This window comes from Caretta caretta, chromosome 5, assembly GCF_965140235.1.
Source record: "Caretta caretta isolate rCarCar2 chromosome 5, rCarCar1.hap1, whole genome shotgun sequence".
Classification (NCBI taxonomy): domain Eukaryota; kingdom Metazoa; phylum Chordata; order Testudines; family Cheloniidae; genus Caretta; species Caretta caretta.
This window is the reverse complement of record NC_134210.1, coordinates 98,868,078-98,895,938: the sequence shown is the minus strand read 5'-3', so window position 1 is coordinate 98,895,938 and position 27,861 is coordinate 98,868,078. Positions and strand designations below refer to the sequence as shown.

Sequence of the window (27,861 nt, the reverse complement as noted above, 5' to 3'; positions counted from 1 at the left end):
CAGTATATGCAGCACCAGAACCTGGCAAAGCAATACCGGGCGAGGAGGCGACGTCAGCGCGGTCACGTGAGTGATCAGGACATGGACACAGATTTCTCTGAAAGCATGGGCCCTGCCCATGCATGCATCATGGTGCTAATGGGGCAGGTTCATGTTGTGGAACGCCAATTCTGGGCTCGGGAAACAAGCACAGACTGGTGGGACCGCATAGTGTTGCAGGTCTGGGACGATTCCTAGTGGCTGCGAAACTTTTGCATGTGTAAGGGCACTTTCATGGAACTTTGTGACTTGCTTTCCCCTGCCCTGAAGCGCATGAATACCAAGATGAGAGCAGCCCTCACAGTTGAGAAGCGAGTGGCGATAGCCCTGTGGAAGCTTGCAACGCCAGACAGCTACCGGTCAGTTGGGAATCAATTTGGAGTGGGCAAATCTACTGTTGGGGCTGCTGTGATGCAAGTAGCCCATGCAATCAAAGATCTGCTGATATCAAGGGTAGTGACCCTGGGAAATGTGCAGGTCATAGAGGATGGCTTTGCTGCAATGGGATTCCCTAACTGTGGCGGGGCCATAGACGGAACCCATATCCCTATCTTGGCACCGGAGCACCAAGCCGCCGAGTACATAAACCGCAAGGGGTACTTTTCGATAGTGCTGCAAGATCTGGTGGATCACAAGGGACGCTTCACCAGCATCAACGTGGGATGGCCGGGAACATGATTCTTGTATCTTCAGGAACTCTGGTCTGTTTCAAAAGCTGCAGGAAGGGACTTTATTCCCAGACCAGAAAATAACTGTTGGGGATGTTGAAATGCCTATATGTATTCTTGGGGACCCAGCCTACCCCTTAATGCCATGGCTCATGAAGCCGTACACAGGCAGCCTGGACAGTAGTCAGGAGCTGTTCAACTACAGGCTGAGCAAGTGCAGAATGGTGGTAGAATGTGCATTTGGACGTTTAAAGGCACACTGGCGCAGTTTACTGACTCGCTTAGACCTCAGCGAAACCAATATTCCCACTGTTATTACTGCTTGCTGTGTGCTCCACAATATCTTGAGAGTAAGGGGGAGACGTTTATGGCGGGGTGGGAGGTTGAGGCAAATCGCCTGGCTGCTGGTTACGCGCAGCCAGACACCAGGGCGGTTAGAAGAACACAGGAAGGCGCGGTACGCATCAGAGAAGCTTTGAAAACCAGTTTCATGACTGGCCAGGCTATGGTGTGAAAGTTCTGTTTGTTTCTCCTTGATGAAACTCCCCGCCCCTTGGTTCACTCTACTTCCCTGTAAGCTAACCACCCTCCTCTCCTCCCTTCGATCACCGCTTGCAGAGGCAATAAAGTCATTGTTGCTTCACATTCATGCATTCTTTAATCATTCATCACACAAATAGGGGGATGACTACCAAGGTAGCCCAGGAGGGGTGGTGGAGGAGGGAAGGAAAATGCCACACAGCACTTTAAAAGTTCACAACTTTAAAATTTATTGAATGCCAGCCTTCTTTTTTTTGGGCAATCCTCTGTGGCGGAGTGGCTGGTTGGCCGGTGGCCCCCTCACCGCGTTCTTGGGCGTCTGGGTGTGGAGGCTATGGAACTTGGGGAGGAGGGCGGTTGGTTACACAGGGGCTGTAGTGGCAGTCTGTGCTCCAGCTGCCTTTGCTGCAGCTCAACCATACACTGGAGCATACTGGTTTGGTCCTCCAGCAGCCTCAGCATTGAATCCTGCCTCCTCTCATCACGCTGCCACCACATTTGAGCTTCAGCCCTGTCTTCAGCCCACCACTTACTCTCTTCAGCCCGCCACCTCTCCTCCCGGTCATTTTGTGCTTTCCTGCACTCTGACATTATTTGCCTCCACGCATTCGTCTGTGTTCTGTCAGTGCGGGAGGACAGCATAAGCTCGGAGAACATTTCATCTCGAGTGCGTTTTTTTTTCTTTCTAATGTTCACTAGCCTCTGGGAAGGAGAAGATCCTGTGATCATTGAAACACATGCAGCTGGTGGAGAAAAAAAAAGGACAGCGGTATTTAAAAAGACACATTTTATAAAACAGTGGCTACACTCTTTCAGGATAAACCTTGCTGTTAACATTACATACATAGCACATGGGCTTTCGTTACAAGGTCGCATTTTGCCTCCCCCCACCACATGGCTACCCCCTCAACCCTCCCCTTCCCCGTGGCTAACAGCGGGGAACATTTCTGTTTAGCCACAGGCAAACAGCCCGGCAGGAACGGGCTTCTCTGAGTGTCCCCTGAAGAAAAGCACTCTATTTCAACCAGGTGACCATGAATGATATCTGATTCTCCTGAGGATAACACAGAGAGATAAAGAACGGATGTTGTTTGAACGCCAACAAACATACACTGCAATGCTTTGTTGTACAATGATTCCCGAGTACGTGTTACTGGCCTGGAGTGGTAAAGTGTCCTACCATGAAGGATGCAATAAGGCTGCCCTCCCCAGAAACCTTTTGCAAAGGCTTTGGGAGTACATCCAGGAGAGCCGCGAATGCCAGGGCAAAGTAATCCTTTCACATGCTTGCTTTTAAACCATGTATAGTATTTTAAAAGGTACACTCACCGGAGGTCCCTTCTCCGCCTGCCGGGTCCAGGAAGCAGCCTTGGGTGGGTTCAGGGGGTACTGGCTCCAGGTCCAGGGTGAGAAACAATTCCTGGCTGTCAGGAAAACTGGTTTCTCCGCTTGCTTGCTGTGAGCTATCTACAACCTCATCATCATCATCATCATCTTCTTCGTCCCCAAAACCTGCTTCCGTGTTGCCTCCATCTCCATTGAAGGAGTCAAACAACATGGCTGGGGTAGTGGTGGCTGAACCCCCTAAAATGGCATGCAGCTCATCATAGAAGCAGCATGTTTGGGGCTCTGACCCAGAGCGGCCATTCGCCTCTCTGGTTTTCTGGTAGACTTGCCTCAGCTCCTTAAGTTTCACGAGGCACTGCTTCGGGTCCCTGTTATGGCCTCTGTCCTTCGTGCCCTGGGAGATTTTGACAAAGGTTTTGGCATTTCGAAAACTGGAACGGAGTTCTGATAGCACGGATTCTTCTCCCCAAACAGCGATCAGATCCCATACCTCCCGTTCGGTCCATGCTGAAGCTCTTTTGCGATTCTGCGACTCCATCATGGTCACCTCTGCTGATGAGCTCTGCATGGTCACCTGCAGCTTGCCACGCTGGCCAAACAGGAAATGAGATTCAAAAGTTCGCGGTTCTTTTCCTGTCTACCTGGCCAGTGCATCTGAGTTGAGAGTGCTGTCCAGAGCGGTCACAATGGAGCACTCTGGGATAGCTCCCAGAGGCCAATACCGTCGAATTGTGTCCACAGTACCCCAAATTTGAGCCGGCAAGGCCGATTTAAGTGCTAATCCACTTGTCAGGGGTGGAGTAAGGAAATCGATTTTAAGAATCCTTTAAGTTGAAAAAAAAGGGCTTCATCGTGTGGACGGGTGCAGGTTTACATCGATTTAACACTGCTAAATCCGACCTAAAGTCCTAGTGTAGACTAGGGCTTAGTTGGGGATTGTTCCTGCTTTGAGCAGGGGGTTGGACTAGATGACCTCCTGAGGTCCCTTCCAACCCTGATATTCTATGATCCTGGCGGTGATTAGGGCCGCGGGGGTCTCTGGAGGAGACCGTCAGGGGACAGGGAGCAGGGGGGCTTAGATAGGGGGTGGGGTCTTGGGAGGGGTGGTTGGGCGGGGAGGTCTCTGGAGGATGTAGTCAGGGGACAAGGAGTGGGGGGGCTGGATGGGTCAGGGGTTCTGAGGGGTCAGTCAGGGGGCGGGAAGTTACTATTAATAACGGAAATGCTCGAGGCCAAAGCAAGTTTGATATAAAGCAGTTTCACCTATAACGCGGTAAAATTTTTTGGCTCCCGAGGATCGTGTTGTATCGGGGTAGAGGTGTATTTGTCTACGTATCCAAAGAGATATATGCACAGCCTGCAGCCAACAGTGCCTGAACCTCAGGCTTGTCAAAAGTTGTAAAGATAATAAGGTACTATATGACTTCCTAGCAATTTCACATGGTTGATCCTAAGGAGTCCATATGAAATTGTGGATGCTGTGAGGGGGCACAGATGCACAGCAGTCAGGTGGTTAACAAGAAAAAATCCTATGAAGCCATCTAGCTATGTTGCCAAGAAAAGAGACAAAGTAAAAGGTAAATATTAACATAACAGTGCTGGGTGATGCTACAGTATGCCAAATTCATATCTGTCTGTGAAAGGAGTAATAGTAAAAGTTACCATTTGGGGAAGTTTTGCAAATATTGGTTTAAGTACTGCATTTAGCGTACTGACACAATGCTATTATTTTAGAGTTCCTTACTTATTATTGTTCCTAATGTCACTTCCTCCTTATCCTAACCTTTCACTATGTACAAACCTGTACAATGTACAAGAACACTGAAAATTGCAGTATACAAACATCTCCATTAGGATACATTATGACTTTGCTTATACAGGTATGAACTAAAGAAAATGGTGCAAAAAGCCCAAATCCAACCTATACACAATGTTACATATGTTGTAACCCTGGGAGCTATTTTTTCCAGAGTATGTTGGCAGCTACGCTCCTTTGGAGTGTACCCTGCATAGACACATGGGCTGTGGTGCACTGAAAACAGAACCAGCTAGTGCACAAGCCAATGTGAACAGACGCTGCAACAAAGATCAGCCTCTGGCCTGCTTGAATTGCAGTACACTCATTGCCCATGCTTACAAAAGCAGTAGCAGTTATCTTACATCATGGTGTGGTAGTTTGCTGTCAGATAGCCAGGTCTTCCATAGTAAGGTGTTTCTTTTGCCAGATGTTCACCCACTGTTGCACATTCTGTATGAGTGTTCATGTTCACCTGTAAGGACTGGATATGACTCATTGGGTTTAAGAGTTTTTGACAAGTCAAATCTTTGCATCAAGTAACTTTTTACTTAGAAATGTTATGGTGTGCATGGTAGAGCTATTGTTTTCACTGAGATCTTCAAGTAAGATGGCAAGTCTTATAATGACCATACTCTTGTCCTTTCCACTAGAACTAGAAATCAACATTTGTTGTAGATGGATTCTGACACTGTTCTACGGTTCTGAAGCTTTGTATTTCAAAATACAGACCCAGGTGGTAGCTCTACGGTGGCTGCAAGCAAAATCTTATTTGACTGGAATTCATCTTCAGTGATAAAAATATAGTAAAATCCTGATTCTCCAAATTCTCCAAGTCATTGCAGACAATCAGAAATGTGGGAAATTGGCAGCTCTGCAAGGGTTTAGCTTCAGCCTTGTGAGGTTTAGGCAATATTGAAGTCTTAAGGTCCTTGTCTGGGGATTTTACTTGCTTACTTTCACGGTCTGAGCATAGGACTGGGAGCAAGGAACTCCTGAGGTCTGATCCTGGCTTTGAGAATGATTTATTCTATTGCTTTGGGCACCCTTGCCCTTTTTATGGCTCAGTTTCACAATCTGGAAAATATAGATAATATTTCTCCATCCCACAGGTGCATTGTGAAAATTGATTAGTGTTTGCAAGGCACTCTTAAGACAAAGAGTGCTATTATCTTACTATTGTTATTTATCACACACAGACAGCATTTCACCCGCAGAGGGTTTGGTGTGAAGTGGAACCTACTGCAGCTCTGCAGAAAGAGAGAAGAAGGTTTCATGGGGTTGCACAGAGTGCGCGTCTACTATACGCTGTGGAGCACAGCTCGGCAGGACCTCCTTATGTGGGTGACAAAAGGCAGGATTATCTGCTGCATGAATCCTCTGACAGTTGGTCGCCAACTGGCAGCTGGCTACTCTGCAAAGGCTTCAAGTTCCAAAGGTTTCAATAGCAACTGAGGAGTGGTTCCTAAACTACTCTATGGATTCAAAATGAAATTCCTCATCCCCAGCTCTGCAGCAAACCTCAGCGTGCACCCATGTTACTCAAGCTGGCCTCTACAAATTGGATTTACCCCATGTTTATCCTTTGGCAAGAAAGATTTCTATCTAACTGGATATAATTGTTGCCCACTGTAAAATAGTGGGCAGATATGCCAGCCAGGGAAGGTAAAATAACTCCCCCCCCCCACAATAAATAAACCAGTTCAATCCAAGGTTCTTTCCTCAGGGCTGGCTTTTATCATCAAAAAAAGACTCAAACAACATCAAAACAACTTAAAACACCTGAACCTGGCAACCAGGTCTCAGTAAGTTGGGAGGGGAAGAGCACACTCTTCTCTACAGGTAACCTTTTCTATGTCCTATAATTCCTGCCATGGAGATACTTCTCACTAAGAGCCATCATATTCCCCCACAGTGCGCTCACTACTCAGGCTACCCATTATATTGTTCCAAAGGTGGTCACCTGACTTCCTGGTCATGTGCCCTCAAGACTTGCAGTCCCTCTTGGGAAACTACATTTCCCAGAATGCCTGCTCTTACGAGGCCCAAGGGCCGTAATAGGAGCACTGTACCCAGTTACACTAACATTAAATCAAAAATTTAAAACACAATATTGAAAAATAGCTGGTATCCACTCATGTACACTTACCAACTGTGATAACTGCTCCAAGTTTATAGTCCTGTACTAGAGTTGCCAACTTTCTACTCGCACAAAACCGAACACACTTGCTCTGCCCTCTGCCCCGCCCCTCCTCCGAGGCCCCGCCCCCCAATCACTCCATGCCCTCCTTCTGTCGCTCACTCTCCCCACTCTCACTCATTTTCACCGGGCTGGCTCAGGGGGTAAGGGTGCACGAGGGGGTGAGGGCTCCGACTACAGGCTCTGGGGTCAGGCCAGGGATGAGGGGTTTGGAGATGCAGGAGGGGGCTCTGGGCTGGGAGTGATGGGTTTGCAGGGTGGGAGGGGGATCAGGGCTGGGCCAGGGGGTTGGAGTGTGGGAAGGGGCCAGGCTCCGGGCAGCGCTTACCTCAAGCAGCTCCTGGAAGTAGTGGCATGTCCTCGCTCTGGCTCCTATGTGGAGGCATGGCCTGGCAGCTCTGTATGATGCCTCATTCGCAGGTACCTCCCCTGCAGCTCCCATTGACCATGGTTCCCGGACAATGGGAGCTGTAGAGCTGGCACTTGGGGTGGGGGCAGCATGCGGAGCTGCTCCTACACATAGGAGCTGGAGGGCTGACATGCCACTGTTTTTGGGAGCTGCAGGGAGCCTGCCTTAGCTCCACTGCACCACTGACTGGACTTTTAACGTTCCGGAGAGCTGTGCTGACCAGAGCCACCAGGGTCCCTTTTTGACTAGGCATTCTGTTTGAAAACCGGACACCTGGCCACCCTATCCTGTACATCTGTGGTTGTTTGATGGGGTATGAATGGAAAATCCCACCAATTCAGCTAAACCTAAAGAGTTCTATGGACCATCAAAAACCAGTCAATTAAACCTGAAACACTATTAAAGGGAATCTGCAGGGTCTGATTCTGCCCCACTTATTTTGTGCTAGATCCACAAAGTGACTTAAGTATTGCAATGCTGAGTATTGCTTCTCTTTTAGGCATCTTGCCACCCAGTGAAAGCCACAGCCCCAAGTTAGGCGCCTAGGCCCTATACAATGCATAGCAAGAATTAGGCACCTAAGATTGGGACCCACAAAAGCCAGCATGCTGCAAGGGGAGCCATCTAAGCTAGTCAATCAGAAATGCTGAGGAGATGGCTATAATATAAACCCTGCCCCTCTCTGAGAGTTAGGTGCCTAAATTCTGGGATTCTCAGCCATGAACTCTCTGCTGGAGTTAGGAGTCTAAGCCATGTTTCGCAAGAAATGCCAGGGAGGCACGCAGGTGAGGAAAAAGGCCTTTCTTATACATTTTAGCACTCACCCAGGACATTGGAGACTTTGGTTGAATTCTCCTCTCTGTCAGGTGTGGAGAATGGGGTTTGAATACAGGTCTCTCGCCAACCAGGGGAGTACTCCAATCACTGGGCCTTAGAGTCATTCCCACTCTCACATTGGCCCAGCGCATATTTAATTATTCATACACATTGGAACAGCTGCAGTAGGAGACACAGAGAGACCTGCAGACTAGAACATCTCATAATCAGCTAACCAGGGCCTCACTTGAGAGGTGGGGGAAAAAAAAAAGTTCAAATCCCTGCTCCACATCAGGCAAAGGAGGACACTGAACCCTACATTCCACTTCCAGGTGAGTGCTCTAGCCACACGCTAAAGGCTGAGATGGAGGAGTCCTCCTCATTCTCCCTCTGCCCCAGGGCTGTTTTGTGTGGCAATGCCTACTGGATCAGATGAAATAGGCAGGGGAATGCCTAGTCTGAGGATCTTGCTGGGGTTGAGGCATAAAATAGGTGCCCAAGTGCCTTAGAACGAGCTGGCTGTGCGCATCCTCACTGGCAGAAACATACCTCCTATAAGGTGGAAATTCAGGCACCTAGGGATTTTAGGTACCTACAGGGTTAGGTGGCAGCTGAGTAGGGATTTGACCCTTTTTTAAAAATTTGAAACCATTTTATTATTTCCTCTTTGCTTCTAGCTGTAATGATTAAAATACATTTTATATTTGTTTCTCTTTTCCTTTATTTACCGTAAGTGATTTAACTTTCCACACACCATGTTTTTCCCTCAGACACTGTGAAGAGCAGCGGTGGCAAGAGAAATATTGTTTTTTCTGCTACCTCATGTAATTTAACTACCTGATAAGTAACTAATTGTGCTTTGATACCTGGCTGTTGGAGCGCCATAGGACCTGCTCTTTTCAGAAGCATCACAACAGAAATAATTTGTTAAACAATCATTGTCTAATTCTTTAATGTAACAAAGTAAAATATTTACCAGTACATGTGAGCCAATCTTACATACCTAAAATACTCACGAATGTCATCGGCACATCTCTTAAGGAGTTTTGGGTATAGAAGGAATTCAGGATCATGCCCCAATTCAGGATCCAAACTCTCTTTAACAATTTAAAAATTAATCCATCCGAATTAAGAACATAAGAATGGCCATACTGGGTCAGACCAAAAGTCCATCTAGCCCAGTATCCTGTCTTCCAACAGTCACCAATTCCAGGTGCCCCAGAGGGAATGAACAGAACAGACAATCAAGTGATCCATCCCTGGTCACCCATTCCCAGCTTCTGGCAATTGACTCTTGAGTGTGTTAAATATCTCTTTAGAATGCTTAGTTCATGCTTTATGAGAAGGGTACAGACTATGATCTGGGAATACTTATATCATCATAGAAATACCTCTGGAATGGATCTAATTTGGATCTAAATGGATCTAATTTATTTAGGGCCACATTGCTCCTGGTTGTAGAAAAACCTGTGAAAGGGACCCATGGTGTGAGGAAAAGTCCATGAGGGTCCCCTGGAGAGTTTTCCCTAGATCATTCTAAGGAGGGCAGAGGGTTGCAGTTTTCCCATGTTGTACAGGGAGATGGTCCAGTCCTTAGAATCTACAAATATTTGAGAATCTGCTGGAGTCCAAGGAGAGTGAAGATTGAAAAGTTTGTACAACTGCACTGGTTCTGGGCCCCCCAGGCCTTTCTGTGGATCCCTGAAGCTTAACTTCAGTGATGCCACACTACCTGGGCTTTGCCATCAGCTGGTTCTCCTGGAAGCCGCATAAAGGGTCGGGGAGGGGAGGGTGCTAGGAAAGTCAGTCCAGCCTTAGACAATATTAGCTTGTCAGAGAATTAGTCATGGGTTGGTAGTGTGGTATTAGGATGATGTATTTGTAACCTTGTGTATGCTTCCCACCCCCTGCCCTATCCTGGTCCCCTCATCCCAGCTCACCATCTCATTTTATGTGGTCTCCTGGCCCATAGACAGTCCTCAGTGAGATTTTGGAAAAGGAGGAAAGTGCTATGTAGGGCAGAAGTGAAACTGGTTCCCTCTACACGTACAGCTGTGAATCATGATTGGAACCATAATTATTTACATATTCAATGATCTTTTCATATGCTGGATTTGACCCTTTGTTCAATCCCTGAGTACACGATAATGCACATGAAACTCTGAATTAGCTGAAAGCTGTATACCTTCACATATAGGGAAATACCTTCCTCATGGCAAAGTCTCTGATGAGGCTCTTGTGCATTAGTTATTTCAGCAAAAAGATGAAACACGCAAGAAGCATATTCCTATTAATACACTTTTTAGATGGCAATGTAAAAACATCTGATATGACAACTGTTCTGTGGTTACCTACAGAATCTCTCCTATTAGTGAAAGTTTTTTCTAAGTGAGTTTATGCTGGCTAAGAAAGAAAGCAGTGGGGAATGGGGAGGAATATTCCAGTTTATGCTTTTCAGATCTTCAATAACTTGGGGCATCACCTTGTCCTCATTCCTTTTTGTTTGTAGTTTAATTCAGCAGTTGAAAATGCATCATTGCAGTTCCTAAAGTATCTTTCCTGGATTAAGCCCTTTATACTCTGAGACAGGAATAGCCCAAGTGAGCTATCACATAGCAGAACTATACTGCACTTGCACAGGTTTAACGGCTTGTTAAATATTTACAAAATGAGGTCCCAAACCTGAAGTCTTTATTCATGAAAAATAGGTACCAAAAGCAATTTGGGGTCTCCCTGAAAATGGGGTGCAGAGTTGGGTCCAAAAGAGCTGACCTTGAGTGGCACTGAGCTCTCCAGATTATACCCTAATGTTTGAAAAGAAGTCATGTTTTGACTCTAGTGAGAAGTTAAAATTCAATCCCATGCATATTTGTATTTTGGAAAATACTGAAGTTTAGCTCACGAAGTCGCAACAAGAACACTTTCTTGATTGTTTTACTTGGGAACTTTTCTAGACAGCAGTAACATACTATGTGGCATTTTGCTGTATGTCCAGAATCTGAGATAGCCACTGCCAGCAAAAGCTACAATTGTTACAGAAGTTTCTCAGTTTCTCTTTATTGCTGTATTTCACTTTGCTCTACCAAACACTACCTGAAAGTCTGAGATTGCAGAAACTTTGCTGTTTGTTCAAAGTTCAGTCTCTCTTGCAACTCTCTGTGTACTGTGGTATGAAACACATAAAGTGTCTTTTTAAGGCAGGAATACAAGTCTGGTTTTAGGGTTAGCCCAGAGGATCCATTTCATGCTTACCTTATCTGTGTTTTTAAATGCGTATGGAAAGAATTTGCTATTGTACAAGGTTCCTGATAATACTGACTAATTAGCAATGGTGGACTTTAGCTGTTTTATTGATAGTTACTTGCTTAGCAAGACAAACAGGTTTATTATCTGTAGGAACATATGTCAAATGCAGGAGGACCCTTGCTTTAGTTTTATTAAAAAACAAAACAAAACAAAAAACCTTCCTCCAGACCAACATCATTGGCATAATTCTTAAAATCTGTTTGTAAATATCCCAGTTTATTTAAAAATTAGACTAATTGTGAACATATTCTACAATTATCTTTTATTTTCTTGCTGCTGTTCATTGCAATGATGTAAATGTTTCCTTCTCTGGGTCATTTACACTTTCCAGGATACTTATGACCACAGGTCTTAGCTTCTGAAAAAAATATGGACAGCACACCAAAAAATAGTAGTATAAAACTTACCAACTCCTTGGAAGAGTTTCTCAAGACAGAAGAGATCAGAGAATGTTCCCAGAAATTACACTATAAGAATTAAATCTAGGTAAACATTTGTAAATACACAATTGAGTAGTGAGACGAGGTGGGTGAGGTAATATGTTTTATGGGACCAACTTCTGTTGGTGAAAGAGACAAGCTTTCAAGCTTACACACAGCTCTTCAGAAAAGATATTATCTCACCCACCTTATCTCTCTAATATCCTGGGACCGACATGGCTACAACACTGCAAACAATAATTGAGTTAGTGTTATTTCTATGGTTTGAACAAAACTACTTACGGTAAGTACATATATAGTCTTATATGAATGCCTAAGGCAAGTTAATAAACATGCATACTAACCTTAGTATACTTAATTTTCAGATCACTGAGTGGTGCAGGCATAGCTGGAGCAGAGTTGCTATCTGGGATTTGTTTTTTCGTATTTTCAGTTGACATGTTTAGTTAGCTCCTGAAACACAGGTGAAATGAGGAATCAGAGAAGCTGAGTGATTTTGTCCTGACTGAGCATTTAGCTTTATTTGTGCTATTTTGTCTGAACTGGCTATGGTATATTTGCATACAAGACTATGATTGGATGAAAGATTTCACTGCAAAAAGAAAATGACACTACTTATTTCTAACACCAAGGGCACCAGTGTTTTCACTTAGGTTGAAATCTGTATGATGCAAATTCTTCAGAAATAAACTGTATTGAAAGACATTATGAAAGTTTGCAAATATTAGAACATTGCTTGTAATCTTTCTTAGATCAGGCAGGTCCAGAAATTCGAATCTGGGCTCTTCAGCTTTGGAGGTAGAGACAAATTTGTTAGTTCTGGGTGCAGGCAAAGCCTTTTGCACGAGAGAGCCAGGCAGAATAACTTCCAGAGCTGTAAAGTACTCAACTGTGATTTTAATACGCTTGGAACAAAATCACAATTCCTGTCGACAACACTTATTGTCAGAGAACATGTGGAATGAGGACTAATGTATTAATATAAGGTCCTCATATCCTTACCAATACCAAGTAATTTAAGGGAGGGACAAAATGATGGACCTGCCTGATCCAAGAAAGAAAATTTGGAGATAAAAACAAAAAATTGCCTATTCCTTTTCGGAGGCAGCTCCACAAATTGTGAGTAACATTTTTTCAGCAGTGCCCACTAGAAAGGGTACCTGAATTTATTCAAATAACAATGTGTAATTCATTATGAAAAGCGGACTGCTGAAGTACTGTTTCATCCAGTGCCCCCCCTCTGCTGAAGGAGGTGCCCACTGATGCTTGTGTATGTCTAGTTTCTATTACTTAGTGTGGAGCAAAGGTGTTTACTTCACACTTCTCTTCATAGAAAGCATGAAACTTCTGTGCCCATGAGGATGCCATCACTCTTGAAGAATGAGCATTGAGTTTTTGAGGAGACACTATTCTGTTCATTTTCTAAGCTTCCGATATGCCTCCTGGACCTGATCCAAAGCATACTGAAGTCAATGGAAAGTCTCATTGATTTCAGTGAGCTGTGATCAGGACTCATCTGAGCTGTCTTGCAATGGAGAAGGTAGAGGCTTTGTTGCCTCTCACTGATCGATGATACAGGCCATATAATTAAGCTGATCTTCTGATCCATTTGGTTCTTTCTGTATATATCTTAGCAGCCGCACTGACTTCTAATATGTGCCACAATTTCTCCTTGTGGAGCTTTGGCTTTGGACAAAAGAAGGTAACATGATCTTCTGGCTTTAAGAAAGACCCAATTAATTTTTGAAATGAAAGTCAGTTCTATCCTCAGAGCTACCTTATCCTGGCGAAAAGGGCAGAACGGGTTGCGGAAGTAGAGGAACACTCCTCAGCTAATTTGAATAGGTGGCTAGCGAGGGCATTCAAAACTAAATGTAGGTCCCAGAGGAGGGATTATTAAAGTATCTGCTTTTAAAAAAATCTCTTCAGATAGGGGGAGAAAATAATCTGTTTATTTGATGTAGGCAGGAGAGAGATTGCTTCTCCTTTATTATTGCTCCTGGGTCTTGTTGTGTTTTGCTGGTTTACTCCAGAGTGGAGCTAAAGTGAGGCATCATCAGCAAATGCCAATTAGCCACATACCCATACGAACACAGTGCTTCAGTGCTCACTGCTGCGGCACTATGATTTTTTACACTGCTAATCTGGGTGCTTCCCAGCTGTATTGCAACTCTGGCCCCTCCACGTCCCTGAAGGAAGTGAGCCCTCCCCATTCAAGATCTATAAGGGAAAGATTAGCCACTAGGAAGCACTGTACAATAATTTGCGTTGAAGACCGGGTATATGCAATCTGTTTTCCTCTATAGTGCCTCTTCATGTCTTGATATGCACTTGAATTAGAGACACTTCAGGCCTTTTACTGCTTGCTACCACTTTCATTTGGGAAGCAGTTTTCACTACCACTTTCACTTGGGGAGCATGGTTTTCAATAGCACAACAAATATAGACTTTGCAAAGTCACGTCCATACTTTGTAATAACTTTTCTGTGATTTGGTTATCAGTTTTCCTGAAAATAATTCAGTCTCTAGTTAGCCAATCTGTTAAGTGCTCAAATTCACATGATTTAGCTTTATCACTCAGGTCTGCAACACAATGATCGATGGCCTTACTTGGTTTTTATGAGAAATATGCCGTTCCCAAATGACATTTTCCTGAATCACATTCTCATTTCCATGGCACATATCCCACCTCCCTATATGTTATGAGAGTGCAAAATCTCATCAGATATTATTTAGAGATCCTGGAAAGACTCTGGAAATCCTTGCTTCCTTTTCCATGCCATTTATTCTCTTTTCCACACACAGTGTACTCTCCCTTCCAAACTGTTCCCTGACCAGATGCAAGGAATTTGGGTTTTTTCTTTCAATCTCGGATTGAGTTAAGCTACCTTCACTACAAGACGTGCACTGACTCCTTCCTCCCCACCATCCTTGGACCTTTTTGACAATGTGCAGTCCAGTAAAAAGGATTACCTGCTTTCCTGATCCCCAGACCTCTCGTATTATTTGATCCTGTCTGCTGAAACTTTTTGCCTTACATTACTATTATTGTCAATAATACCTTTAATTTCCCCAACTTTCTATTTTCTATGACTGCCTGCCTCTTCAAAATTTCTCCTTTCTACCTGACATTCTAACTACAGCCCTTTCTCAACAAAATACCTCATTAGGTAGCTTTCTGTGAGCTGTCTAGTCACCTATCATTCAGCAACATCCTTGACCATTTTTAACCTGAGGTTCACTCAGGCCTTAGCACAGAAATTGCTTCTTTTCATGCTCTCCTCCTGCTTTTGCTTTTCGCCATAATCAATTCTTTCCCCCTTCTCATTCTTTTTTAAGTCTGTAAAGTCTTTGACACAGCAGACCACAACATTGTCCTGGACCTCCTCCATAACTAGGCAGGCAAATCTCACCACATACACATTTGTCAAAAGGTTCTTTCCTCATATCAGGGGAGGATTCCTTCTGTGTGGAAAGATTGCTCTTCTATATCAATGTCCAATGTTCAGTCCTTAACGAATTGCTCTTTTCTATCTACCTTCTCCATCTCAATCATCATCTTATCTTTACCTCAAACCTCAATTAAAATAGAACATCTGGACATATTGTTTGACATCATTAGTGACTCTTCCCTGTTCAACTCTCTCTGCATGGAGGAGTCAAGTAAACTTGAAAGTTCATGACAATTTTCTTCGGCAAAACATTTTGAAGATGGAACCAAGTGTGTCATCCTCAAATCTAATTCTATCTCCCTTATTGATTCAGACATCCAATCTGTCCTCCTGGTCTGCATCTTTGGTGCCTTCCTGGGATCTCACCCATACCTCCAAGGTTTGGAAATTTTCCTCTTCCTTTCACAACCGTATTGCCCAGGTGCCTCTCTACTTCATCTTACACTGTTATCTCACCACTGCTGGTGTGAGAGGCAGATCCTCAATTTACAAGAGATTTCCTGTAACTAGATTCTCCATCTATTTTCAAATGAAAAGGAGTACTTGTAGCACCTTAGAGACTAACCAATTTATTTGAGCATGAGCTTTCGTGAGCTACAGCTCACTTCATCGGATGCATACCGTGGAAACTGCAGTAGACATTATATACACACAAAGACCATGAAACAATACCCCCTCCCACCCCACTGTCCTGCTGGCAATAACACTGTCCTGCTGGCAAAGTGATCATCAAGTTGGGCCATCTCCAGCACAAATCCAGGGTGAGAAAACCTGGATTTGTGCTGGAGATGGCCCAACTTGATGATCACTTTGGATAAGCTATTGCCAGCAGGACAGTGGGGTGGGAGGGGGTATTGTTTCATGGTCTTTGTGTGTATATAATGTCTACTGCAGTTTCCACGGTATGCATCCGATGAAGTGAGCTGTAGCTCACGAAAGCTCATGCTCAAATAAATTGGTTAGTCTCTAAGGTGCTACAAGTACTCCTTTTCTTTTTGCGAATACAGACTAACACGGCTGTTACTCTGAAACCTATTTTCAAATGCTATCTGATAGTACAACTTTTCTCCCTGGCCTAAGCCTGTTGATTTCTTTTTTCTTCTAGTGCTAGCTTTAAAAAAAAACTTTTCAATTATGTTATAAAACTTTTTAATGTGTTTTGAGACACTGTTTATGTGCAAGAAGCTGTACAGCATGAATTGTATTGTAATGCATTACATTGGTTTCTTCACAAAGATTAAAAACAAGAAAAAACAAACAAACAAACAGAGAGCCACCAACAGGGAATTTCACAGCACCCAGTTACATACCTCAGGTATAGTAACATTGGGAGACATCACCAAGGTTGTAAGCACTCAGCCTTTAGTTATATGTATTGCAACACAAGCTTGGCATTGAGCTGTTTGCCAACAGCCTCATGCCTCATAGAATCAATAAAAATTAGTCACTTGATATATCTCATTGCATAACAAGCAGCACAGAGTTTGATGTAAAGTTTTTTAGTAAACATGCTTTGTGATTTTCTACCAATGCAATTACTGTGCTGTGGGTGTAGACTGGAATAAACCTGTCACCAACTAAGATTAAGGGGTCTACTTTTTTTTTTTTTTACGTTGGTTTCCTTCAGTGCTCCTCAGAGGTTACATATAATTTGGAAGCTATATAATGTACATAGTATTTCCCCTTCAGCTATCAATAATACAGAAGCATGAGCCTTCCAACTACCTCATAAATGGATAAAAAGAAAAACCCATTCTGAATCTTTCATGGAAGTAGACATGAATTCCGCATTTTTGAGAATACATTCAAATTCAAATTGTTTGTTCTTGTCTGATTCTCTCCAGTCCCATCTATTCAAGTTGCCAAAACTTTCCTCCAGCCCAAACACCTCCATCCTGATCCCTTCCAAGCTTTCTTCTCCCACCCTGGGTAAAATGTTCCAGAAAAACTACTTCTAGCAGCCAAAATCCTCTTGCTTCGATCTCCCTCCTTGACAAACTAGAAATAGGTCTTTCACAGTTGGCATTGCATCTTTCCACAACTAAACCAAGTTTTTTCTACTACTGTAGATGTCATTATTCAGTGAAATTTTATCTTCCAACTTATAAACTTACACATTTTAAGGATCAAATTTGGAAAGATTTAAAAAACCCATTTAAATCATATGACTCATTATTAACTAAAGTTCTAAGCTATCAAGCCATCCAAAGTCAGGTTTAGTTTATCGTGGATATCTAAATGTCAGATTACAAATGCAAGAACTTCAGTTCTGGTAACCTTATTCAAGGTGTATGCAAGGCAAAGGTATAATCCTTTATGGAGATCCACAATCTCAAATGTGGATAATATAGATCAGAAGATGAGTGTATTTTAGAAGATGGCATAAAGGACTTGGCCAGAAATTCATATTGTGAATCTGATACCTATGGGGACAGCATGTAAAATACGTATCTTATTTTATAGGATTACATTACACCTGTCAAGGTTCCTCCCCCACTCTGAACTCTAGGGTACAGATGTGGGGACCTGCATGAAAAACCTCCTAAGTTTATATTTACCAGCTTAGGTCAAAACTTCCCCAAGGTACAAAATATTCCACCCGTTGTCCTTGGATTGGCCGCTACCACCACCAAACTAATACTGGTTACTGGGGAAGAGCTGTTTGGACGCGTCTTTCCCCCCAAAATACTTCCCAAAACCTTGCACCCCACTTCCTGAACAAGGTTTGGTAAAAAGCCTCACCAATTTGCCTAGGTGACTACAGACCCAGACCCTTGGATCTTAAGAACAATGAACAATCCTCCCAATACTTGCACCCTCCCCTTTCCTGGGAAATGTTGGATAAAAAGCCTCACCAATTTGCATAGGTGACCACAGACCCAAACCCTTGGATCTGAGAACAATGAAAAAAGCATTCAGTTTTCTTACAAGAAGACTTTTAATAAAAATAGAAGTAAATAGAAATAAAGAAATCCCCCCTGTAAAATCAGGATGGTAGATAGCTTACAGGGTAATTAGATTCAAAAACATAGAGAACCCCTCTAGGCAAAACCTTAAGTTACAAAAAAGATACACAGACAGAATTAGTTATTCTATTCAGCACAATTCTTTTCTCAGACATTTAAAGAAATCATAATCTAACACATACCTAGCTAGATTACTTACTAAAAGTTCTAAGACTCCATTCCTGGTCTATCCCCGGCAGAAAACCAGCATATAGACAGACAGACAGACCCCTTTGTTTCTCTCCCTCCTCCCAGCTTTTGAAAGTATCTTGTCTCCTCATTGGTCATTTTGGTCAGGTGCCAGCGAGGTTACCTTTAGCTTCTTAACCCTTTACAGGTGAGAGGAGCTTTCCCCTGGCCAGGAGGGATTTCAAAGGGGTTTACCCTTCCCTTTATATTTATGACAACACCATTATCACAAATTTGGTTATATGGAAAGGAGAGGTGCCCCCATACTCCAAGTCTGGTGCAAGAACATCTCACTCTTTAGGGCGTCCTGAGAAACTTGACAATATCTAAATATTTTACTTTGCATTACCTCTGCCACCAGCTCAGAAAGGGGAATGCTTACATCATCAGCAAGTGCTCTTCCTCTCCTTTTCATAATGTGATCTTCACAAGCTAATTATGAACAGCAGCTTCTTATGGGAGTGAAGATTTTACAAAAAACAACAACAATGTTCCTAGACAACTATCGTGTGTGTCTGTGTGTTCATTCTTTTTTGATTTAATGCCCTCTACTAGGCCCTTTTGCTTCACAGCTTACACCAAATCATCTCTATGATGTTAAAATATACATGGCTATGTATTTTCATTGTGATTTTTACTATTCTGTTTACCCCAACTGGCCTGAAATGATAAAAGAACAGAGGTTCATCAGATCTATCTGGGTTTCTATCTACAAGGGATAGATGGCAGGACTGACTATTAAATTCTGAATGTGGTAGTTTCCATTTCTCTGGCAAGTCTAAGTTGACACTATGATTGGAATACAAATCACTTTTATCCAAGCAACACATATCCTAGACACAGTTGCCTTCTGCATCTAAAAGGACTAGGTAGGCCAGCTCATATACACCACCTGTGATTAAATAAAATGAGACAAATTACTACAACTACTGCTACAAACTAATGAGGGAAAATACTTCAAAAAGCAATTTTTACTGATACTTCACTCAAACTTTTCCACAGAGGGGAATAATCCTCATATAAAGTTTTGTCTTTAGTTATAGGGATGACTATAATTCTATATCATTGTCCAGTATTTATGATCCTGAAAGGTAGGGAGGAGGGTCAGAGGCACGTGTGGAGGTCAGAAATGCCATAATCTTCCATTATTGGTCCTGATATTCAAATACTACGTCATCACTAAACTCGAATTGCAAATTTTTTTCAGGTGCATAGGAACTGAGACAATGATCCACTATGCAGCAAACCAAACCAAACCAACAACAAAATAAGAGGGACAAGAAGATGAAGGAAGACAAAGGATAATGACATATAAGACACTATCCATTTGATCACAGGGAGATCACACTGCTCCCTTATGTAAGAACTCACAGTAATTAGGATCACACTGAACGTTCTTAATTTTCCAGAAACAGCACATTTCCCATACACTGGTCCTTAAAAGATCATGGCTGGCATCAATCAAGAGTAACAGTAGCTGTGATCGTGGAGGGCCCTGCTTGCGCAAGTACTTTATCTATTATGTACGCCCTGCCTTTTTTTACTCTGTTTGTAAGGGACATAAATTGAAGGTTGCCTTTAACCAAATATGTCACAACTCCAAATATGACTTTTTTCCCTAACCCTTAAAATAACTTAATAATTCTTAAAATAACAATTATTTTATATTTATAAGTAACTTATTTTATGCCCAGAATAAAATTAATCATTTGTTATGCTACAAGGTAAAATACATCTGAAGATTAACTAGGAGAAATGAGGCCAGAAATACCTCTCCCTAAACACACCCAGCTTGATTTCATGCTATAGAAATCAATGGGAGCTTCTATGACTATAGGATCAGGCCAATGGTCCATAATAATATTTTTAAGTTCCTGAACATTTTATTAATACTGTGGCATTGGTGGAAAAATGCAAGGTGCCCTGGATTTGCCCCATCATATAAAGGAGGGACGGACAAGAGAGGGGTAAACTTCTTCACTGACTATTTAATCTGAGTTGTCTTTCCATAAGGAAGTTCAGGATTTCAGGAAGAATTTTTTTTTTTTTGGTTTGTACATATACAACGTTGCATAAACATCACCAAATAAGGAAGAAAACCTGGCACAATATCCATGTCAAATATAAAGGAGAGTTATGTGCTAAAAGAGAAGATGAAGTTATATGAAGAGAAGGAGATGCCCGCTAAAAGAGTCAATGGGTTTAGGGAAAACCCAGATAGTCTCGCCCTTAACATAAACTGGTTACAGCTTTTCACTGCAGGAGACAAGCTAGCATCCTTTACATGTGCACTCCAAATTATTATTTACATAGAGCTTATAAGATGATCCATATTTCCACTCAAAGTTCCCTAGATGTAATACAACACAGGGTTCATATTGTTATTGCAGGAAAATGGAGAGTAGGTGTTCCCCATCTTTAACTATTGCAATTCAGATGTTCTGAGAATGCTCCAAATTATATATTTTTTGGCAGCTGTTGACCAGGTAAAAGCCCAGATGAATTAATTCCTCTTGAGCCTCACAATTGTTAAGATCTCCTAAAAAGTGTGATAAAGAAAAAATATATTGTGACAGGGTCAGGCCAGATGGCTATAGGAGAGTAATTTTTTTTTTTGAAGCAGGAGAAAATTTTATTTGCATAACACACTTACAAAAAATCACCAAAAAAAAATAAAACAAAACTATGCAACAAACCAAAAGCAAATGCAATGTATAACACAGCAGCCTTCAGGGGAGACAAGTGTTCAGGCTTGCCTGGGCCCAGAGCGGGGGTCTTCCTCTACACTCATGGTCTTCCACACTCCTGAGTTACCTGGTGGCCTAGAGCAGGGGGGCTTTCTCGACACTCATGGTCTTCCACTCCCTCGAGTTACCTAGTGCCATGCCCAGTGTCACCAACTATTCCTCTCCTGAGAATGCCCAACAAGATGGGCAAGGCTGCAGGGTGGGCAATTTGTGGGGGAGGGGGGGACGGACTCCTAGGTGGTGGTGATGATGGTATCCACAGTGGCAATGGCTGAGGCTGGGGTCTCTCGCTCTTCCCCTCAATCAAAGGGTCAGACGGAGGGAACCGGACAGGGTCACTGAGCAGAGAACCTCGGACAGCACCCACTGCTCCTCGAAGGCATCAAGGGAGTCGGTGGACGCCACTCAGAGGAACTCCGCCTGGATACGTGAATGTACTGAGGATTGGAAAACGGCCCTACAGTCGCAGGAAGCTTCATCAGCCAACCTCCTCTCTCTGGTTTTATAGATGGCTGTTTTAGCTAGGGCTAGGAGGGGGTTAACCAGGAGATCCCGCGACTTTGTGGGGCCACGGATGGGGAGTGTGTAAATGAAAAGGCGAGGGGAAAAGTGCAGCCAAAAGTGTAATAAAATATTCGTGAGGAGCCGAAAAAGGGGCTGCAGCCTGGCACACTCTAAATATATGTGTGCCAGGGTTTCCCTCACGTTGCAAAAAGGGCAAGTATCTGGAATGGGGGTGAACCGCGTCAAAAACATGCCCGTGCTCACAGCTCCATGAAGGAGCCGCCAACTGATGTCCCCGATGGGCCTCGGGACCAAGGTGAAATACAGGCTGGCCCACCGGGGCTGCTCACCCTCCAAAGGTGGCAGGAGGTCCCGCCACTTTGTATCGGGGCAGGACACCAGGGTGAGGGCGTGAAGGGTGTGAAGCGTGAGTGTGTATAGATGTTTCCTTAGCGCGGTTTGGAAGCTGACCAACTGCAGTTCATGCAGCTGGCTCGCAGTGAAAGGGTGAGGGGTTTGTTGGGATCCACGGGGTAGGAGCCCATTGAAAGGTTCGGTGGGCCTGGGGTAGAGGGTGGGCGGGGTGCGCCCTCGCACAGGGCTCGGTTGAGATAAGCCCAAGCAGCGGGCGTCAAAGCGGCCTTCACCTCCTGAAGTACGCGCCAGGGGGTACAAGGTCTGGAGAGCCCCATGCACTGAGTGAGCGTCAGGGGATCAAGCCAGACTCCCCGGTCGTAGTCCAGGAGGTCTCCGACTCTTGTGACTTCTGCCAGGATCAAACTCTGGTGCACTGAGCGGGACTCCGCCACCTGCACACGGAGCTGGGGGTTGTGTAGCAGGGGCTCTGTGAGGAGATCTGCTCCCACGGTGGCCGCCGCGGACATGGTTGTTGAAAACAGTTTCCAGGTCTGGAGGAGGTCCTGGTAGAAGACCGGCAGCCCAGAGAGGTCTCGTGGAAAATCTCTTGGACAGAGATAAAAGAGCTGCCGGTCGTATCGGAGCCCTTGGAAGTGGCGCAGGAAGGTGTGTGCCAGTATGCTCCATGTTGAACTACCTGTACTATAGAGGAGTCTCTGCAGGGCCTGGAGGTGGAAGACATGGACCTGAGTGTGCAGACACTTCAGGCCCTGCCCTCCTTCCTTCAGGGGTAGATGAAGAACCCCAACAGGGGCCCAGTGCATTCCTGACCAAAAGAACTCCAGAATCGATGTCTGGAGGTTGGTCAGGAAACCCGGGGCCAGGACCAGGGTGTTGAGCCGGTACCAGAGCGTGGACAGGACTAGTTGGCTAAGCACCAGTGCTCTCCCTCGGAGGGAGAGACATCGGAGTAGTCTCTTCCATTTCTGGAGCCGCTCTATCACCCCACCTTCTAAATTTTTCCTGTTCTCCAGCGGAGATGGGTGCGTGGCAGAAAGGTAAATGCCTAGGTAGAGCAGCGGACCTGCGCTCCACCGGATGGTCTGAAGCGCGGGTGGGAGGGAGCTCACCTGCCGCCAGTCCCCTACCGCCAAGCCAGAGCTCTTGACCCAGTTGACTCGGCGGAGGAGGCTGCTGAATAGATGGCCTGGCAAGCCTCCACTCGCGCCAAGTCGCCCGGGTCCTGGACCAAGAGGAGCACGTCATTGGCGTACGCCGACAGGACCAGCCGCAGGCCCGGCCCCCACAGCGCCAACCCTGTCAACCTCCTTTGGAGGAGACAGAGGAAAGGCTCGATTGCCAGAGCGTACAGCTGGCCCGAGAGGGGGCACCCCTGCCATACTCCTCGCCCGAAGCTGACCGGTTCGGTCAGGGTCCAGTTGAGCCTAACCAGACACTCCGCGAAAGCGTACAGCACCTGGAGAAAACTCACAAACTGAGGTCCGAATCCAAACGCATGCAGAGTGCCCAGGAGGTACCCATGGTCCACTCTATCGAACGCCTTCTCCTGATCAAGAGACAGGAGGGCGAACAACAGACCATCTCTCCGCCCGAGTTCCAAAAGGTCTCGGACTAGAAATAGGTTGTCAAAAATGCTGCGACCCGGGACAGTATAGGTCTGGTCTGGGTTGATCACGTCTGCCATCACGGACCCTAGCCGCAGCGAGATTGCTTTCACTACGATTTTGTAATCCGTGCTAAGGAGTGAGACGGGACGCCAGTTTCGTAGATTGCGGAGGTCCCCCTTCTTCGGCAGCAAGGCGAGCACCGCTCATCTGCACGACAGAGGGAGGACCCCGCTCTGCAAGGACTCAGCCCAGACGGTGACTAGGTCTGGGCCAAGGATGTCCCAGAACGCGCGGTAAAACTCCACGGTCAGCCCGTCCATGCCCAGAGATTTATTGGTGGGCATGCAACGGAGGGCTTCCGAGAACTCGGCCAGGGTGAGAGGCAGCTCTAGTCGGTCTCAGTCGCCCACACTGACCGTGGGGAGTTCCTCCCAGAGCACCCCACAAGCGCCAGGATCGGTCGGATCCGGGGAGAAAAGGCTTGTGTAGAAGTCACGGGCCCTCCCACACATCTCGTCCGGGTCCGTGAGGGGGGTGCCGTCTTCCGCAAGAAGGCAGGTGACGTGTTTCTTGGCCCCCCTCGTTTTCTCCAGGGCATAGAAGAAGCGGGAGCCGCGGTCCATCTCCCGAAGGAGGCGGATGCGGGACCAAACGAAGGCGCCTCTGGCCCGGTGGTCCTCGAGGGCCCGGAGCTCCTCCCGCTTCTCCCGGCACGCTCCGCAGAGGGACGGGTCCTCGGGGTTGATGGCCAGGCGCCTCTCCATCTCTAAGACCTCCCGTTCCAACTGCTCTATCGCCTCATTTCTCCGTCGGCTGGTGCCCCGAGTGTAGTCATGGCAGAAGAGCTTGGCGCGCACCTTCTCTAGATCCCACCATCGCCGCGTCGAGGGAAAGGCACGCCACTGCTCTTGCCAGGCCAGCCAGAACTCCCGGAAAGACGTCACGAAGCCCTCATCTTCCAACAGGCTGTTGTTAAAATGCCAATAGGCTGGTCCCGGCCTCTCTGCACAGAGGGAGGCTGTTATGGTGGTTAGATTATGGTCGGAGAATGGGGCCGGCCGAATGTTGGAGGAGTGAACTCGTGAAAAATGGAAACGTGATAAATAAACACGGTCCAACCGGGAGTGATGTGACCGATGAGCCTCCACCTGGACAAAGGTGAACGTGGAAGTGTCATCCGGGTGGTGGTCACGCCAGACGTCCACTAGGGAGTGATGTTCGACTATTTCTCGGAGAATGTTCGCGGTGGCCTCCCAGGACTAGGCACTCATGAGAATCTAGGGTGCTGAGGAAGGCGGACACCTGCTGATAGAATTGCGGCCACTTCGGGCTTGTTGTCGGGGCATAGATGTTAATGAGGTTGATCATGAGCCCCTCCATACGGAACCGGAGATGTAGCAGGTGGCCCAGCACGGTCTCAGTGACCCCTAGTACCTCGGGCCGTAGGTCGGGGGAGAACAGGGTTGCCACTCCAGCCTGTCGAACCGTGAAATGGCTAAAGTAGACCCCGTCCCCCCACTCCAGCTGCCACCTGTCCTCGGCGGTCGGATCCATATGGGTCTCCTGCAGGAAAACCACAGAGTACCCCGAAGGAAAGAGAGCACCTGGGACCTGCGGAGAGCCATCCTACAGTGCCAGGTATTCAAAGTTGCGATAATGAGAGGCGTCATGAGGAGGGCTGGGAGAGCTGGGGGTTCCTTGTTGGTGGGGGTATTTGTGGCCCCCAGCAGGTCGTGCAACAATCCGTGACCCGTCCCGTAAATGAGTAAATGATCACGGAAGCTGCGGACCCGCCCGTAGGCCGCAGCACCTTGCCTTCCTGTCCCTCCCTTATGAGGGCCCTTGTGGCCTGGAGGATTTGGTCAAAGTCCCCCCCATCGCTGGAGAGCTAGCTGTACCTTGTTGCAGGAGCCATGGTATCTTCTAAAAACTCCCGCAATGCTTTTTGCAGCTCATGGGGGTGTGGGGTTGAGATTTCTCGGTTGTTCCCTGGCGGGGCCCTTGGTGCAGCCTCGTGGTCCACTGAGGCGGGCAGGTAGGGTGCGGACCACCGACGGGGTGTCTGACAGGCTAAAGTTATTGGGTCTGTCTCAAGCCCTGCGGTAAAAGGGGGTGGCGGAGGGAAGATTGCGACTCCTAATGGGTCGCGGCAGGAAAATGCAAAGGCTGCTCCTTGGGGTGGATCCGCAAGAAAAGGGAAAGAAATAACCCCAGGGGTGGCAATAGCATTACAGGAGGAGGTGGATTGGGCAGGGACAGGGGTAAGGGTAGGGGCAGGGGCAGAGGCGAGGTTCTGGGCTTTGGGAGGCAAGCAGCTGAAAGGTGACGCCTCCCGATCAGATTTGAGGGTTAAGGGGGTGGGGAGGGGGCTCCCAGTGATGCCAGGCGCAGGCTCTGTGGTGGATTTGGCAGCCATGGCATCAGGTGGTGGACTACCTTCTGTAGGGTCCCCACCCGGGAAGGCGGTTAGGGGGAGGGAGCATGGGGAAAGGGGGGCTGGAGTGAGGTTGCCCAGATCGAGGCCAGCTGGCAGAAGGTCATCCTCTCCTTGGGTGACCGGGGTCAGACCTAGGGCCTCGATCTCCTCATACATGGAGGAGAGGTCGCCCTCCGCCACCCCAGGGGTCTCCCCTCTGGTGCCCGCCTCGACGGTCGCCTTGGGGTTAGCGAGGGTTTCGGGTGATGTCCGGGCAGAAGGGGCTTCCTCAGGGGTCTCGGAGGGGAGGGTCTCCTATGGAGGGGAGATCCTACCTTCCAGTGCTATCGTGTCTTCCCCACCTGACACCGGCAGATGGATCTCACTCGTGGGCAGAGCGGAAGGCTTAGTGTCAGTGCCCTCCTTCCTGGTCTTCCGGGGGGCCTCCGCATCAGATGGGTGAAGTGGAGCTCGAGCCTTCCACTTGCCTTGCTTCCCTTGGACTAGGGTCCAGCCCTCCATAGCATCATCTGGGGGCTGGTTAGCAGGGCTCGCGTTGGGGGGCAGAGGCGATGGCTCAGGGGCTCGGGGGAGTAATGGTGAGGCAACATGAGGGAGGGAGGGTTCCCCTTGGGGCGGGCCCTCTCCCATGCCCAGTAGTATCTTTGCTGCACCCTCCTCCATAGGCTCTGCCAGATTGTTAGCAGTGAGGGCAGGGCTCCCTCACTCATCTGGGCATTGTAGGGGAGGTGACCTTCGGGCCCGGGCCGGAGTAGCAGTGGCTTGAGCAGGAGGAGAGGTGGTTTCAGGTACTGGGCGTCGGCAACAACGGAGCCAATGTCCTGCTGGGTCTCGGGGGTCTCGGGTGCCCCTCCCCGCCGGGCCAAGGGGCAGTCTCTTCGGACATGCCCCGCTGATTGGCAGAGGTAGCTCCGGGCCTCTCCTGTAGAGCAGTAGACCCAGTAACGGGCTCCCTGGTAGGGGACTAGGAAGGACCCCTCGAGCGCTTCTCCGTCACATGCCGCTGGCGGTGGTAGAAGCTGCACTTGCCTGTGGAACGAGAGGACATGACGGAGGGTGGGGTCCTTGCAGCCCAACGGGAGAGGGCTGATGACAGAGACGGGTTTCCCCAGGGTGGAGAGAGCAGGTAACAGAGCGGCATTGGGTAGAAAAGGAGGGACGGAGGTCAGGACTAGGCGGACACCCAGGTCCTCTAGCAGCTCCAGGGGGATGAACACCCCACCCCCTCCGCCAGGCCCTTCTCCACCGCTTCCTAGGCGGCAGCCTCCAATGCTAAGAAAAAGATGACTAAGAAAAATTTCTTTCAGCCTCAGATGTAACTCATCACCGGGTCCACAAGATAAGCAGTTTTATTAAGAGGTCTGTATCATGTATGCTGAAGTTAGACAAGAGATCAATATGTTGAAGCACATATTTAAATTATGCAAAATAATATCGGAATAGTGTCCCACGAGATATATCAGTTTTTGTTCATAACTGCGATAAACAGAGACATTTCTTCAGAGTCTGGATGGCCAGGAGATAAAGGGAGACTGTCAGTGCTTCAGACCTATCCCATGTTGCTACTGACAGAAAGTTATGTTAATCCGGAGGGAGAGTTTTAAAAATGCCAAAGGGGTTTAGGAGCATCCTTGAAAATCTAGGACATCTAATAAATGGCCTATGCAAAATGAGTTAGTGGTCTTTATCCAGTTCCCAGAGGACAGGAATACCCATCAGAAAACCATTATCGAGGCACTAATTTGCACCAATATTAGCAGTCTGAGCAGAGAAGCCAAAGATGTGAAGGGACATGAAAAATAAATTACCCCTTTATCAACACCCAAGCCAGTAAGAATTCTCAGTGGATTTGAAGTGAACATAAAAGGTCTATTAACAGTCATTTTAAGAGTTATGAATTCAGGCCAAAATGGCCTGATTTACAGAGGTACTGAGCAGTTTCTTCTTCAACAGGAATTTTAGGTGCTCCATACTTCCGAAAA

General features: G+C 46.4%; 2 protein-coding genes across 2 annotated transcripts in view; both read right to left on the bottom strand.

Annotated features, from left to right (window-relative positions):
- The window catches only part of ALDH1A1 (aldehyde dehydrogenase 1 family member A1), a 57,448-nt gene extending 45,362 nt beyond the window's left edge, over positions 1-12,086 (bottom strand). Inside the window, exon 1 of the mRNA XM_048851155.2 lies at positions 11,905-12,086. Within this exon, the coding sequence (XP_048707112.2) occupies positions 11,905-12,000 (96 nt within the window). The 5' untranslated portion in view covers positions 12,001-12,086. The remainder of the gene's footprint in view (positions 1-11,904) is intronic.
- On the bottom strand, positions 1,426-11,238 carry LOC125637082 (zinc finger and SCAN domain-containing protein 29-like). The gene is made up of 3 exons (XM_075128730.1): positions 7,823-11,238; positions 2,577-3,183; positions 1,426-1,990 (listed from the first exon to the last, which is right to left on the bottom strand). The coding sequence occupies exons 1-3, from the start codon at positions 7,964-7,966 to the stop codon at positions 1,548-1,550; spliced, it is 1,194 nt and encodes a 397-aa protein (XP_074984831.1). The 5' UTR covers positions 7,967-11,238; the 3' UTR covers positions 1,426-1,547.
- Positions 12,087-27,861: the final 15,775 nt, after the last annotated feature.

What these genes read in the sequence shown, in the direction of transcription:
- LOC125637082 (XM_075128730.1), bottom strand. Translation starts at nt 7,966, where the DNA reads ATGCGCTGGGCCAATGTGAGAGTGGGAATGACTCTAAGGCCCAGTGAT. An exon ending in CAAAGTCTCCAATGTCCTGG is followed by an intron (nt 3,184 to 7,822) that starts GTGAGTGCTAAA and finishes CTGTTTGGCCAG; the next exon opens with CGTGGCAAGCTGCAGGTGAC. An exon ending in AGGCGGAGAAGGGACCTCCG is followed by an intron (nt 1,991 to 2,576) that starts GTGAGTGTACCT and finishes TTTCTCCACCAG; the next exon opens with CTGCATGTGTTTCAATGATC.